Below are 13,561 nucleotides of genomic sequence, written 5' to 3'. Positions count from 1 at the left end.
TTGTAGTAATAAGCCCGTAGGGGAGGAGGCCTTAACTTCCGCCGTGCCTGACTAACTGAAAAAAGTAACTTGGGCTGCGCGCCCATGACTAAGCACCCAAACCCAACGTCATTCCGCAACGCGTCGAGATTCCACAAACTCCCAATTTCACCCTCGCTATGTCGTCCGGCTTCGTATCTGCGGGCACCTCCAACCTCGACGAGACCACCGCTGAGAGCGCCGCCGCTCCAGCGCTCTCAAACGACGCATGGGCTGCAGCAAAGGAAAAGGTTGAGGAGGCCCACAGGCCACGAGACGAGGAACCGCAGGAAGAGAGAAGTCTATTTGCGATCTTACAGGCTAATAAAGGTAGGTCTTGCCTGGGAGAACGAAGTTATTTGGGCGCAATTGTTGATGCTATGAGCTTGTAGCGAAGAAACAGGAGGAGTTCGAGGAGAAGCTGAAGTTTAAAAATCAGTTTAAACCGCTGGACGAGGACGATGTTGAATACCTGGTATTTACCTTCCTTCGGCTCTTCGAATCGTGGAATCTAACTGCCATTGTAGGACTCAATATTAAGCGGTGAGCGCCGAGCTGAGGAGGCGAGGAGGCAGGAGCTTGAAGCGCAGCTAGACGCGTTCCGGCAGCAGCAATCCGAGATCGAGCAGACTGGTGCAGCGCCAGAGGTGGAGGGCACTGCTGAGCTTACAAGCTGGGGAACTACGGGCCGAAAGCGGAGGAAGAAGGAGGAGGGCGGCAAAGGGGGGAAGTTGGGCCTGGGTGTGAAAGTGAGAAAGACAAGCTCCACCACAGCAGCAAAGGTAGAAGAGAAGGAATCCCCCAAGGAGGATGAGAAGCCTGACGCCAAAGAAGCCACTCAAGAGGAGCTTAAGCAGACCAAAGCAGTGTCCCCGCCGGTCAAGAAAGAAGTACCACTGACAGAACCTAAGCAGGCTGCCAAACCGCCTGTAGTTGGGGGGCTAATGGGTTTAGTTGCATATGACAGCGATGAAGATGATGACTGACCTGTGATCCAAAGAGTAATTTCTTTTTGTAAGATAGGATATAGGATAATATTGCTAAGGATTTTTTAATAGCTCTGAAGGTTTTCGTGCGGGTTACTTATAACTTGTGGAAATCACATGTATATAATACTCTCTGAGGAGTCTTCCTTAGTCGTTAGGGTTCCCTTTCTTCTTTTAAATGATGTACTCTTGGTGTGACGACAATCCGTGATGCTATTATCTATTCACTAGATGGATTTTGCATAAATATTTACACAAGACAGGAAAACATGGTTCAAGATATGTACTGTAACTCCGAATACCAAAAAGAACAAAGAGATACCAACATGTCAACGGAAATCCTGCATGCATACATACATTGCAAACAGAGAACCAAGTCGTAAAGGTGGGTCGACGTTTACATACACTTTAATACCATGGAACCACGTGGACTGTGTGAAGCTCAGAAATATACACTACATGTATCGAGGACCAGTACAACGGCCACAAACCTCTAAACTCCTTATTCACATTCTCGGGCACACTTTCGAGATTAATTGATAAAACGCCAGTATTTACCGTACCAGCACGATGCCGAGATCTACAAATCCCGATTCAAGCTACAATGAGGAAAAACCCAGAAAAAGATATCGAGGGTCGCCCTTTTCGATATTCCCTCTGATTGGCGCAGCTGTTTGGTTTTGTGAGTGAATAGAGTAGATTCCTATACGGGTTCCAAGTGAAATAAAGCTTACTGTACTTGTAGCTATGCTCTGGTCTATGATGATCATCTGGGTTTCACAGCGTCAGCCTAGATATAGTCACATGAACGCAAATCAGCACATGGTGTATATCTCAGATATTGGTATTTCTTCCGGCTCCAACGAATTGAAAAATGTTTCTGATCCCAAGCGTAGGGTCTAATGTCATGAAGCCTTTCTTCATTGTGGGATGCTCAGTTACGGCAGCTATGTTTTCAGTGTCGTTATTTTCAGTCCGTATGGTTTTACACATCAATTCAACCGTTTGGATATATGAGGTGCTCGTATGGATCTAACCTATATATATATATGTAGGTCGCAACTATGCTTCAGTGGGAAAACTAGAAAAGCTATTTGATGTCATGTCAATTTTATCTGGGATAGCGGGCTCAGTGGGCTTGATACTCCTATCGATTTTTGACCTGGCACGTCACCGCACCTTGCACATCATCTTCTTGACGTTATTTATGATGGGTATTCATGATCTAGGACTTCTGTACAATATGTGCAAAATGATTAACAATAAGGTATAGGCATTGTCTTGTCAGCATCCTCTACCGTAAATGAGTATTGCCATGTCGGAAGGCATTATGAGGACTTTGAGATACTTAGGGTCATCTCATTCGTCAAGATTGTGCTTATTGCCATTGAGGTTACATTGTGGGTTATACATAAGTTATAAGATGGATGTTCTTTTGAAGAATTACGCTAACCTGGTGTGTGAAATATATAGGACCATTCTTTTGGCCGGATTCACATTAGGGAAATGGTACACCGCCGCTACATTTACCGAGTGGGGTTTGTTCCCACCCTTCATGTTCATATATAATGGATATAAAGCTTACAAAACAGCGTGTGCTTACACCTACACCTTTTACATGCTTTCTTATTTCTTTGACCTTAGACCTATGGCTATAACCAAAGATCACGCGGAGCTTTTACGGGCATTAAACGCCAAAAGAAACCGCACGCCACTTTTTGGATCACCTCAAATGGCCGAGACGCCCACTTCAGAGCGCTAATGAAGTAAAGATAAACTCGGTTATATAAGCCGATGGTGGGGTGAATAACAGATGGTTTATTGATCTACTAGTACGTACAGGCTTTGGAACTAAGCCTACCAATAGGTACTTAGGTGTCGATCATGGAGTTGGAGGTTTGTGTACTCTTAATCCACTTGAACACATACGACCACCGAATCCAGAAACCTTGAATTTCAGAATGGAAGAGGACTGAGAATTAAATTATATGCCCAATTTGAATACTCAATATTATTAGCATCCATATTCTCGATTTACAAGAACACAGGGACCACTAAGGTGCCCGAGTGATTATCCATGATTGAAATGAACTGGTCAACTCATATTTAATTCTAGACTTTGAGAAACTGTAGGGAACGTTTATAATTGGAATTGATGAAGATATGCAGAAAATACAACCACTTTTCTACCCATTTCATGTGACTCATTGGCTCAATGGCGGACACTGCTACCAAACCGTTTCCCCAATTATGTCTCAATCCGCCCAGTACTCCCACAAACCCTCCCCACTCTACTCTTCACACATAGTGATAGTCGCCTTATAGCTCAACCCCTCCAGCAGCGTCTGCACCATCACCTTACAGCTCGGCGCACACCTCAACAGCTGATCAACCATGACCTGCCAGGCCACCTCCCCGCCCTCCGCCACATTGCACACCAAGAGCTCCCTGCCCTCCTGCTGCAGGGAGACGCCGCGGATAAGATGGTCCTCGAGCAGCGGGTAGCGCAGCTTCATGATCGTGAGCACAATCACGAGCGACGGCGGGTCGCGGGACCGGAACCACACGTCGTCCGCGGTCGTGTCGACGCAGGTGATTGTTTCGCCGACGAAGATGTGCAGGTAGGGGCTGGTGGGGGAGGCGGGGAGAATGTCGGTTTGGCGGGCGAGGGTGCTCTGAGGAGGGGTGGATTGTGGTTAGTGTGGTGGAAATGAAGAATAGTTTAGTAGTTTTCGATATGTTTAATTACCCCGATATGGCCAGTGATCGGACTTGTAATCCTCATGATAACACCCCTCGTCACGGCCTGCCGAAGGACCCGCTGTTGACCGTGACCTTCAAAAGTACCCGGATCCATGGTGATATTAGTTGTAGTGTTCAGACAAGACAATCCCACACCTACACACACACACACACACACACACACACACACCACAACCATCTCACAAGACCCACCTATAATAACCTGTCCCCCCAACCCCAACTCCGACACAACCTCCCACCTCTGTGTTGCCCCCCCCAACCACGGCCAGCAGCCGGCGCACACGCCGGCGCCCCACCCAGTGCGGTTGTAGTGCTGCCGCAGCTTGAAGATGTTGCAGCGGGCGCAGCGCTGGGCGCGCTGCCCGCGGCACCAGGGGCAGCGGGGGGTGGCGAAGAAGACGTCGGTGGTGTAGAAGAGTTTGCAGGTTGGGCAGGTGTGGCCTGCGGCGGTGGGGTGTGTGGGGAGGAGGGGTGGTGGTGGGGGGGTGGGCATTGGTGTGCTTGTGGTGGGCGGGTTGGTGGTGGAGCTGTTGGTGGAGGTGGGGGGGGGGGGGTGTAGAGGGGTTTGGGGGGTCAATTGCGTATGTATGTAGTGGGAGAGGTAGATATCAAGAGATTAGAGAAGGAAGGTAGGTAAGTAAGTACATGTAGGTATATCTGAATTTAAGCTGGCGTCACAAAATAGAAAGTAAAGGAAGAGGAAGAGGGAAAAACGAGATGGAAGCTTGTTATCAGAAGGAGACTAGCTAGCTAGCTACATGTAGTTGCTTGACAAGACAGGCTCTTCTTCTATCTATATATATATATAGCTCAGGTAATGTAGCTCGTCTGCGAAAATCTTTTTGGAGATGGGGTTGTACTGCGTGGTGGAGGGGGAGCGTGTGTGGGCTTTGTGATGATTTAGAGTGGAGATATGGGTGGGTATATATATATATATATATATATATAGAGCTAGCTAGGTGAGGATGGAATTATGCCGAATTTAAGGTCAAGCTCGAACTCGGGCTTGAGTAGCAGCCAGATGCTTTAGTTTTCCCCAGAGGAATATTGCGCCTTGGGTATAGTTAATTGGGTATATATATAGTAGACTCTCGATATAAGCTCATAAAAGGATATTTCATATAGGTGATATAAGGATCTTTATCATTCGCCGCCGCGCCGGCCCGCAAGTTGCCCGTTTTGCTATAGCTACATGTAGTATCCTTTCATTTCCTGTAAGGATATATGTAGTTTGCCGTGGAGATATATGTTTTTTTTGTTTTTTTTTTTGGTCCCAAACAGATGTATTTTTATAGCAAGGGTGTACTGTACTGTACTGTACTGTACTGTGATGTATGAGGAAGATTCATGACCGAGAGATCTGAGTATGCGGATGTGCACTTATATTGTGTTAGTAGTGGTATCTTTCGGAGGCTTCCCAAGCTAGAGCTAAGTGTTTTGCACGCATAACCTGTAGGGGCATTCGGGTTGAGCTGAAATAGTGCTATTGCGCTTTGATCGACTTCTAGTCTCGATGTATGTAGTATTGTTTTCACTACTGCTCATTAATATCAGTCACCAATGTATAGAGAATCGTACGCACTTCTAATAAATACCTTTTTGTGTTGTGTCGTATCTTTTTCTTGGATAAATATAATTCCATTGGCAGTGCTCGGTGTTGTGACTTGGATGCAAGTCGTCGGTAGTGACTATTTTTTGGTTTCGTATAGCTAGCTTAAAGTTGTTGTCAGCCAAGTGGACCATGCTCGACCAGTTATATGAATATACAGTGCAATGAAATAAATCAAAATTTCCCTATACAAACGATAACGAAGCACAACATGTTTATAAACTACATTACAATAACCCATTCCCCAACAGAACCTCTACCAAGCCGTACATACAAACCTCTATATCTAAATAGCCACCACCTGCCCCTCCTTCTCCTCCCTCCCCCTCCTCAACCACACCTTCGCCGCCTCATAACTCCCCAAATACAACCCACTCCCAACCGCCGTCCACCCACACCTCAGTGCCCCCCCCCTCATGAACCCCCTCCACCCCTCCCCCCTCCACACCTCCCCCACCACCTCCCCCACCCCCATCCTCCCCCCCCTCCCCCTCCCCCCCGCCGACAACATAACTCTCGTCTTCACCACGTCCACCGGGGTCGTAATCACCGCCGCCACCCCGCCCGCCGACCCCGCACACACCGCCGCCCCAACCCCCATCTCCACCGGCGTCGCCTCCCCCACATCAACGACCCGCCGCTTCAGCGCCTCAAACACCGGGAACTGCATCGCCGTGAACGGCAAGTTCCTTCCCACAAGCGTCGCATACCCACGCCATAGATAACTCACCCTGGGAATGCGCCGCAGCGCCTGCAGCGACGACGACACCCCCACCCCCACCCCTCCTCCCCCTCCTCCCCCAGAGATCACCTGCGCATTCTGCTTCACCACCTCCGCCGGCGTAATAATCGCGCACGAGCACGCCTCTGCGACCGCCGACGAGAGCACGGCCGAGTGCGTGTGCGACAGGAGGAACTCGTACGTGGTGAAGAAGACGCCGGCGGCGGGGGCGGTCGCGATCACCACGCTGCCGACGCCCTGGTAGAGGCCCTTGTAGAGGTGCGGGTTGTTGCGCCAGAAGGATTTGCGCGCGGTGGGGGTGGCGGGGCTGGCTTTTTGGAGGCGCGTTTTGAGCGTGTCGAGGGGGTAGATTAGCAGGTCGACGGTGAAGGCGGCGAATGCGCCGGCCTGTGGGGGGGGTGGTGGTTAGTATATATAGATGGGAGGAGATGGTAGGCATAGGGAAATACGTACAAGCAGAATATCGGTGCTCGCCATTACTCGGTGTGTGATATATACGGTACTGTATATATGAGGATTGTCTATATGTATAGCTTATTTCTTTCTTCATTCGCCGGTGGATATTGGCTTTAGTTCTGTGTTGTTTATATTGCTGTGACGTCATGATGATCTGCAGCTATTGGCCCATTCTGCTTATCGATAGCGATAGCGCTGTCGATAACGATACAAAACATGCAGGGAGCGAATACCAGACGAGCTTTGGGGTGAATTGACGGTAGATATATATCTATACTTGTTTAAGATACACTCATAGCTCTGGCTAGCTAGAGCTGAATATTCCTAAGCCTACACAAAAAAAAAGAGAAGATCGAGAACAGTAAAGACATTAACATTGCGGTGCGGACTAAGAGCAGAGTGAGACCTTGATTACAAACAGCCTGGAAACATTGACGGCAGCAAGAAAAAGAAAGAAAGAAGAAACATGTGCATATCAGTCCCCCCCCACAAACCTACTAAAACCAATATATCGCCACCATCCAATCCAATCCAATCCAATCCTCAGCAAGCCGGCCAGCCAGCTAGCAATTAACTCGCCACCCCTCCCGCAATTCTTCACTTCCCCACCCTGGCCGCCTCCAACTTCTGCGCATGCCAGTGCGCCAGCGTGGTCGAATCCGGCATCCCCTTCTGAATCGCCGCCTGCCCCTCCACCCTCCTCAGCAAAAACTCAAAATTCCCTTCCCCCTTGGCCGGCTTCGTAAAGTTCCTCGGCGGCTGCCTCTTATCCACCGCCAGATACATACCATCATAGCGGAACCCCTTCTGCGGCGCAAACGTGCCCGGACAATCCTTGCCGCGGAACACCCTCAGCGGATTCCCCAGCGCCACGCTGCGCATGAGGTATTTCGTGTAGCTCGTCGGCCGGCGGTCGCCCTTGGCGTCGGTGCCGCAGTACCAGATCTCGTCGCCCTTGTCCTCGTCGCGGTACACGCCGTTCGCAACGATGCTGTACGCGCCGTAGTTGTGGTCGCCGCAGATGCCGGCCTGCAGCGACGCGTGCACGCCCTCGCGGTGCATGCTCTCGCGGTCGGGCCAGACGTCGCCGACCACGAGCCCGAGGTCGCCGGGGCCTGTGCGGCGGTGCGAGGCGGGCGTGTGGGGCGCGTCGAAGATGCCGCGGGACCAGCGGGAGAGGAGGCGGTCGGCTTGGAGGCGGAGGGGCTCGGGGAGGGACTCGTTTTCGGAGATTTGGGAGACGATGTTGGGGAGGTCGTATTGCTGGACGAGTTCTGCGGAGATCTCGTTGTTTTCGGCTTTGAGCCAGGTTATGGCGGAGAGGATGCGGGAGAGGGTGACTTGGTTGGAGTCGGTGAGGGCGTCCTTGAGACGCTCGCTGTAGGACTCGAGAGACATCGTGGTGGTGGTGGCAGTAATTGCTGTTCTGGACTTGTGGTGAGGAGAAGGAACAGGAAAGCAAAGGCAAAGGCAAAGGCAAAGGGAGAGGGGGAGAAAAAGAAGAAGAAGAAGCAGAAAAAACAAGAACCCAGCAGAGGGGCAGAAAGACTGGCTATTTATACCCCGCGCCCAGGCCCCAATCAACCACCCAACCAACCAACCAATCACACAATCTCAGAGAGGGAGAAAAACCCAGGTAATGTGACTCATTGGACCGGGCACATGACGCCATAGGCTGCTGCACGGTGGTCCGGGCCGGTCCGGGGAGAACCATACATATGTCTGGGAAAGCCAATCGTGGCTGGCTTGATATCACATTCGCCCCGCCCCCAGAAAGTGAGCATGGGCTCCTATTCGTGGGGTGTGGGAGTGGGTGTTGTTGTTTGCAGAGTCATGTCATATAGATACATACCTAGGTTGCCTACCCTGCCTACCCTATATTAACTGTGCTGTTATTCTATTATACATGATCCAACAATCGAATCTGCCAGAAACAACCAGTAGACCTCACTACATACCAAAGTTGGGAGAAAGCCGAACAAGGATTGTCCGGGGTGAGGGTTGCAACGGTCAAATTTCCAGTACGTTACAAGTCGGCATTTCCCCCCCAACGTGGGCATCCATGCCCCCAAACGCAAGTCTGGCAGAGAAGGTTTCCAGACTGACACACGGGCATTGCAGAGGGGGGGTTGTTGACCCGTCTGGAGGGGGGGGGGGGGGGGGGAGGAAAACTACGTCTGCTCCCGCGATATGGATTTTACCGTCACTTCCACACTATCATTGACAGCTACCTTAATACTTGGCCCCCGCGAGTGAGATCTTGTGATTACGCACCCCAGATACAAACATAACCAGCCAGGATTATAGAATGCTGCCAAGAACACCATTACTGCTGCACCTAGTAGTCAAGCTCTCTACTGTTTAATGATTTTCCGGCGTGGTAAGAAGAAAAAAATTAAAAGATGAGGATCCTCAAAAATCTAAGACACACCGAGTGCGATCCGGTGATGCGGTTGTGGTTACACAGTGCAGTGCAGGGAGGGCCAGGCTGGTGACGTCGTACCACCGGAATCTCGTCTCGCGTGTCATATCGCGAATCGTGGTTATCTGACTCAAGTACCGCAGTATGACAGCGGTATCTGGCACTATGTATCGTAGGGATGGAATGGGGATATCACCTCTCCTAATTAAGTATCTGTCATGCAGGTTTATACCATAGGCCTATATTGGAGTCGCGATATATGGATTCGACTCATCTGGTGGTAATGATATATTAGTGTGAGGATACATGTACATAGGTACATACACATCTCTGGATTTCAATCAGGCGTACCTATAAACATCTTCTTCCACTGCCTTCTAATTAGACCTAGCTGATCGCCGCCGAAGGGATACAGTAGTACCGTGGGATGACAAAAGCCCTCGTGATTCCCGCATAGCAATTAACCCACAAAATTACCAATCAACAAAGCCAGCAATCGGGACTCATACCTAGGAGATACATATGTTCTATCAATCTTCAGCTCTCTGGTCGTATTGATATCTTTTGTGTTGTGGTCGTGGAGTTATACTCGTCTCATGGCCCATATATCCTCGTACAAAATCACGAGAGCTTTTTGTCACCCAAGCATAGATACCTACATGTCGAGACAGCGAGAGTGGGAGAGAGTGAGAGATTATAGCATTTGCTATCGAAACACAACACAAGTTCCGTAGGGATACATACACTCCTGATACCTACATACATAGCTAGGGGGTGGAATTAATTGTCGTGACTACATGTAGTTTCTCTTCGCTGTGTCATGAAGAGTCGGACAAAAGTATAGTCTACTCTACATATGATGACTCCTAGCTAGCTCGGGACTCATTACAGATGTCTAACATGACCAAGCTCTAGTATACATCCAGCGCTCTCTCCTCGCTCTTCTCTCTTCTGTCCTTGTCTGTTCTGTTCTCTTCGCTTCTCTTCGCTTCTCTTCTCTTCAGTTCCCAACTGACTGACTCAGCCCAGCTTCACCCAAAACCCAAAACTCTATTTCCACAGCGACACACACCAAACCCAAACCCCAATCCCAATCCCAACCCCAACCCACGTCCCAACCTCAAATACCAACACCGCCCACACCACACTACACCACACCACACCCACTCCGGACCTCGGCACGCACACGTACGCATCCTGGGCACGCTATCCCCGATACTGCAACCACCATCCTTGCCTTGGCATCCCTGCCAGAGACGGTTTCCGATTAGATTTGATTTGATTTGGTTTGATTTTAGTTCAGCGCAAGGCTGAGTGTGAATCTTTCTTCCCTTCTATTTAGAGTATTGACGATTTCCCGGGACGAATCGGGGTGGTAGAATAATAACCTTTAAGCATACATAAGCATAAAAATAAAATAAAAAAAGTCGTCGTAATGTAGGGCTTGGCGTGCAGTCGGTTTGATTCACAAGGAAGAGGAAGAAAGAAGTAATGATTAGTAGAGACATGGAGACCAACGAGTCGATTGCGAGAATGTGCACTGTGAAGAAAGAAGGAGGCTTAGAATTATGTAGGGTACGGACGCGTAGTTTGAATTTCTACCAGACAGATAAGTAGACAGGGAATGCAGTACCCAGTAGGAACCATCCATCCATCCATCCATCCATCCATCCGTACAGAGACAGCACTGGTATCCGCACGAGAAAAGGAAGATTTACAGCCCATGAAACCAAGCCGGAAAAAAAAAAAAGAAAACACCGTAGTAGTAGTAGCAGTAGTTATAAAAAACAACAGAAAGAAGAAAAAAAAGAGAGAACCGTCTCATAGTATCAAATCATACAACCATTTCCACCCACCATCAGTACCAGTGACGTTAGTTACAGCCATTAAAATTTTGTAAAAAGAAAAAAGAAAAAAAGACATTTTCTCTAATCATCCAACCACATCAACAATTGCCTTACAACGCAAGAGCAACAGCCAACACTGCGGCAGCACCCATAACGCTAGCACCAAGACCAACCTTGCTGGCAGCACCGGGAGCAGCAGTTGTGCTGGCCGCCGCACCAGTACCAGTAGCAGCAACCTGCGACGCCGCACTGCTCAGCGCCGAAGCAGCTGCAGAACGGAAAGAGGCATCCATGCTCGATGGGAGGGCAGAGATGTAGCTGGCAGCGGCAGCAGTACCGGCAGTAGCAGCAGACTCAATGCCAGACAGGACAGAGGTGTATCCAACGACGGTGGTCCACGCGGTGAGATCGTCGCGGATGTCAGACTTGACGGACGCAACCCTTGCGGAGGCGGCGGAGGCAGCGGAGGCAATGTTGCTGGTCAAGGCGGAGGCGGCGCTGGAGGCTTCAGAGCGGATACTGGAGGCGGCAGCGGTGGCTTTGGACTCGATGCCGCTGCCGATGGAGTTTCCAATCCCACCGATAACGCTGGTGACGCCGCCGGCGGCGGAGGTCAGAGTTGCATAGGCAGAGCCGATATTGTTGCCAGCAGAGTTGATTTCGTTGACGATAGAAGTGTTACTGGTGGGATTGTTAGGAATTGGGTTTTCTTGTGGATGGTGGGGGCTTTTGTTAGAAAGTGACTTACATGATGTCCTTCTTCTGGACCTCAGCGCCCATCGCAGAGGAAAGGGCAGAAGTGAGGAGGAGAGCGGTGAAGAATTTGTACTGCATCTTGAAGTTTATGGGGATTGAACGAGTGTTTCGTTGAAGGGCTGATTGATAAACCGAAAGGTAGAAGTGGTGGTTGTGGTTGTGGTTGTGGTGGGTGGGTTGTACTGAACGATTGAGTTGTGCGGTGATGGGAGTGAAATAGTGGATAGGACTGCGGGGTGGATGGGACTTTATATCAATCAGTCTTCCTCCCAGCTAGTCAGACAAGCTCACTCGCCCACCAAGAGTCTGTCTGTACCTACTGTGCTGTACTGCCCCTTTCATTTCTCCGCCGAACGATCCGAAAGCCTGTCTGTGCACACTGGAACAGGAACAGGAACGACAGGAACGGCAGGGAAGCAGCCAAGCAGCCCAGTCCAGTAAGTAACTGCCTTCCATATCTGGTTGTGAGAAGAGTCCTCAGTCCTTAGTTCTGACACTTTAGTGAGTGAGTCCCCTGTAGGCCTGTGACGGCAGAGCGCATGCACACCCATACACACATACCGCAAATCATACATTCGCAGTCTAAGTCCAGCCACACGACAAGAAAGTGCAGGCCAGTGCAGGCCAGTGCTACTGTGCTAGTGTCTCTCTCAGCCGCAGCAGCAACACCCTAAAGTAGAGGAGGATCCCTCCAAGTTCCAACCAAGCCAACGAGGTCTCTAACAAACCCTACCGAAAAGAGTACCAACCACACACACCAGCGCCTGCCAAACCGGTTTCGGCCACACGTTCCAGAATCCTTGGCGGCATTGATTGCCGACCAGGGTCAAGGCTAAGCTCTTGAGAAACGGCCTACATACCTGCTTGCCTGTCTGTCTACGGTGTGGTGAGGTGAGTAAAGTGTAGTTCTGAAATGATGGATTGCCTGCTAGCCAGCCTTACAACGGCTTTTTTTTTCTTTTCTTTTTCCTCTCCTTCCGCGTACGCATGCATCGGGAGAATGGTCTTTGTTTCATTCTTCCGATTGATTGTGTCTTTCTTCTGCTTCTCTTACGGGAGAAGCTACGAGAAGAGAAGAGAGAACACACGTATTTAACAGTCGCAAGAATAGCACTCCAATCACCCTCAGCCCAGGCTAGCTAGCTACTCTAGTCAATCGAGGCAGTGTCCCAGTTCCATGATGCAATCCGGTTCCATCTCTTCCACTTCACTAATCAATCACACACAACCACATAATCGGCACTCACGGCATTTCCTCTGTCTCTTTCTGCTCAGATCTATCTGTTTCTCGGTTAATCATCATCTCCCATCGGCGGCGGTATGTACTAACTATTATTATTATTATTATCGCTCAGCTCTCCGCGCGCCGCGAGCGACACCCGCGCCGCCCGTTGTCGCCCTCGTCTCAGTCGCGGCGTTGTGGCCTTAGAATAACAAACCTCCTCCGGTAGGGCTGTTATTGCTTCTTCTGCCCGCAGTCGGTCCACGTAATCGTACCATGTTGATATTCTTATCGATAGCTGGCTGCCACGCCTTTCACCCAGGAAGGAACGTGCGACTATCACCATCGCCATCGCCATCGCTATTGTGATTGAGATGTAAAAATCTGTAATGACATCAGCCATACTTCAGCGCCGTGAAATAAACCTCTTTCTAAGGCGATATAAAGGCTCGTCTCGTCTCGTTTTGTGACAGGGCACTCCCCGATCCCGATTAGTAATCAGCTCATTGATCCCAAATCCTGTGCCGATATGCCGGAAGCTTGTTTACTTGTCGTCTACTTATTACACAAGGGAGGGTGGGTAGAGCAAAAAGGAAAGAAACTCCGGGGTTGGACAGGATGCGGAGGAAACGGGTATTTCCATCTTTTCCCATGGGGTTGTGTGTCGCTGTTTCTTGGTTTTGGAAACGTTGCTCCTGGGTTATGGGCTGCTATTTTTGAAGTCAGTTTTTTGTGGTGGT

The 13,561-nt window shown here is 49.8% G+C and overlaps 7 protein-coding genes across 7 annotated transcripts; 1 reads left to right on the top strand and 6 right to left on the bottom strand.

The window, feature by feature from the left end:
* Positions 1-158: 158 nt before the first annotated feature.
* Positions 159-1,004, top strand: LAJ45_07264 (uncharacterized protein; the record flags this gene model as incomplete). Its single annotated transcript, XM_046116822.1, has 3 exons — positions 159-348; positions 411-493; positions 546-1,004. The coding sequence occupies 3 exons, from the start codon at positions 159-161 to the stop codon at positions 1,002-1,004; spliced, it is 732 nt and encodes a 243-aa protein (XP_045969857.1).
* Positions 1,005-3,295: 2,291 nt separating this feature from the next.
* Positions 3,296-4,260, bottom strand: LAJ45_07263 (uncharacterized protein; the record flags this gene model as incomplete). The annotated part of the gene is made up of 3 exons (XM_046116821.1): positions 3,296-3,679; positions 3,754-3,902; positions 3,960-4,260. The coding sequence occupies 3 exons, from the start codon at positions 4,258-4,260 to the stop codon at positions 3,296-3,298; spliced, it is 834 nt and encodes a 277-aa protein (XP_045969856.1).
* A 1,402-nt stretch (positions 4,261-5,662) lies between these two features.
* Positions 5,663-6,595, bottom strand: LAJ45_07262 (uncharacterized protein; the record flags this gene model as incomplete). The annotated part of the gene is made up of 2 exons (XM_046116820.1): positions 5,663-6,505; positions 6,572-6,595. 2 exons carry the CDS (start codon positions 6,593-6,595, stop codon positions 5,663-5,665), a joined length of 867 nt encoding a protein of 288 aa, XP_045969855.1.
* A 576-nt stretch (positions 6,596-7,171) lies between these two features.
* Positions 7,172-7,972, bottom strand: LAJ45_07261 (uncharacterized protein; the record flags this gene model as incomplete). The annotated part of the gene is made up of 1 exon (XM_046116819.1): positions 7,172-7,972. One exon carries the CDS (start codon positions 7,970-7,972, stop codon positions 7,172-7,174), a length of 801 nt encoding a protein of 266 aa, XP_045969854.1.
* Positions 7,973-10,953: 2,981 nt separating this feature from the next.
* On the bottom strand, positions 10,954-11,677 carry LAJ45_07260 (uncharacterized protein; the record flags this gene model as incomplete). Its single annotated transcript, XM_046116818.1, has 2 exons — positions 10,954-11,524; positions 11,592-11,677. The coding sequence occupies 2 exons, from the start codon at positions 11,675-11,677 to the stop codon at positions 10,954-10,956; spliced, it is 657 nt and encodes a 218-aa protein (XP_045969853.1).
* Positions 11,678-11,937: 260 nt separating this feature from the next.
* LAJ45_07259 (uncharacterized protein) lies at positions 11,938-12,592 on the bottom strand (the record flags this gene model as incomplete). Its single annotated transcript, XM_046116817.1, has 4 exons — positions 11,938-12,089; positions 12,161-12,269; positions 12,460-12,471; positions 12,542-12,592. The coding sequence occupies 4 exons, from the start codon at positions 12,590-12,592 to the stop codon at positions 11,938-11,940; spliced, it is 324 nt and encodes a 107-aa protein (XP_045969852.1).
* Positions 12,593-12,842: 250 nt separating this feature from the next.
* On the bottom strand, positions 12,843-13,179 carry LAJ45_07258 (uncharacterized protein; the record flags this gene model as incomplete). Its single annotated transcript, XM_046116816.1, has 2 exons — positions 12,843-12,880; positions 12,930-13,179. The coding sequence occupies 2 exons, from the start codon at positions 13,177-13,179 to the stop codon at positions 12,843-12,845; spliced, it is 288 nt and encodes a 95-aa protein (XP_045969851.1).
* Positions 13,180-13,561: the final 382 nt, after the last annotated feature.

This window comes from Morchella importuna (genome assembly GCF_003444635.1).
Source record: "Morchella importuna strain M04M26 chromosome Unknown Morimp01GS023, whole genome shotgun sequence".
Lineage (NCBI taxonomy): Eukaryota > Fungi > Ascomycota > Pezizomycetes > Pezizales > Morchellaceae > Morchella > Morchella importuna.
The sequence above is the reverse complement of the archived record's forward strand: the minus strand, read 5'-3'. Positions and strand labels throughout refer to the sequence as shown.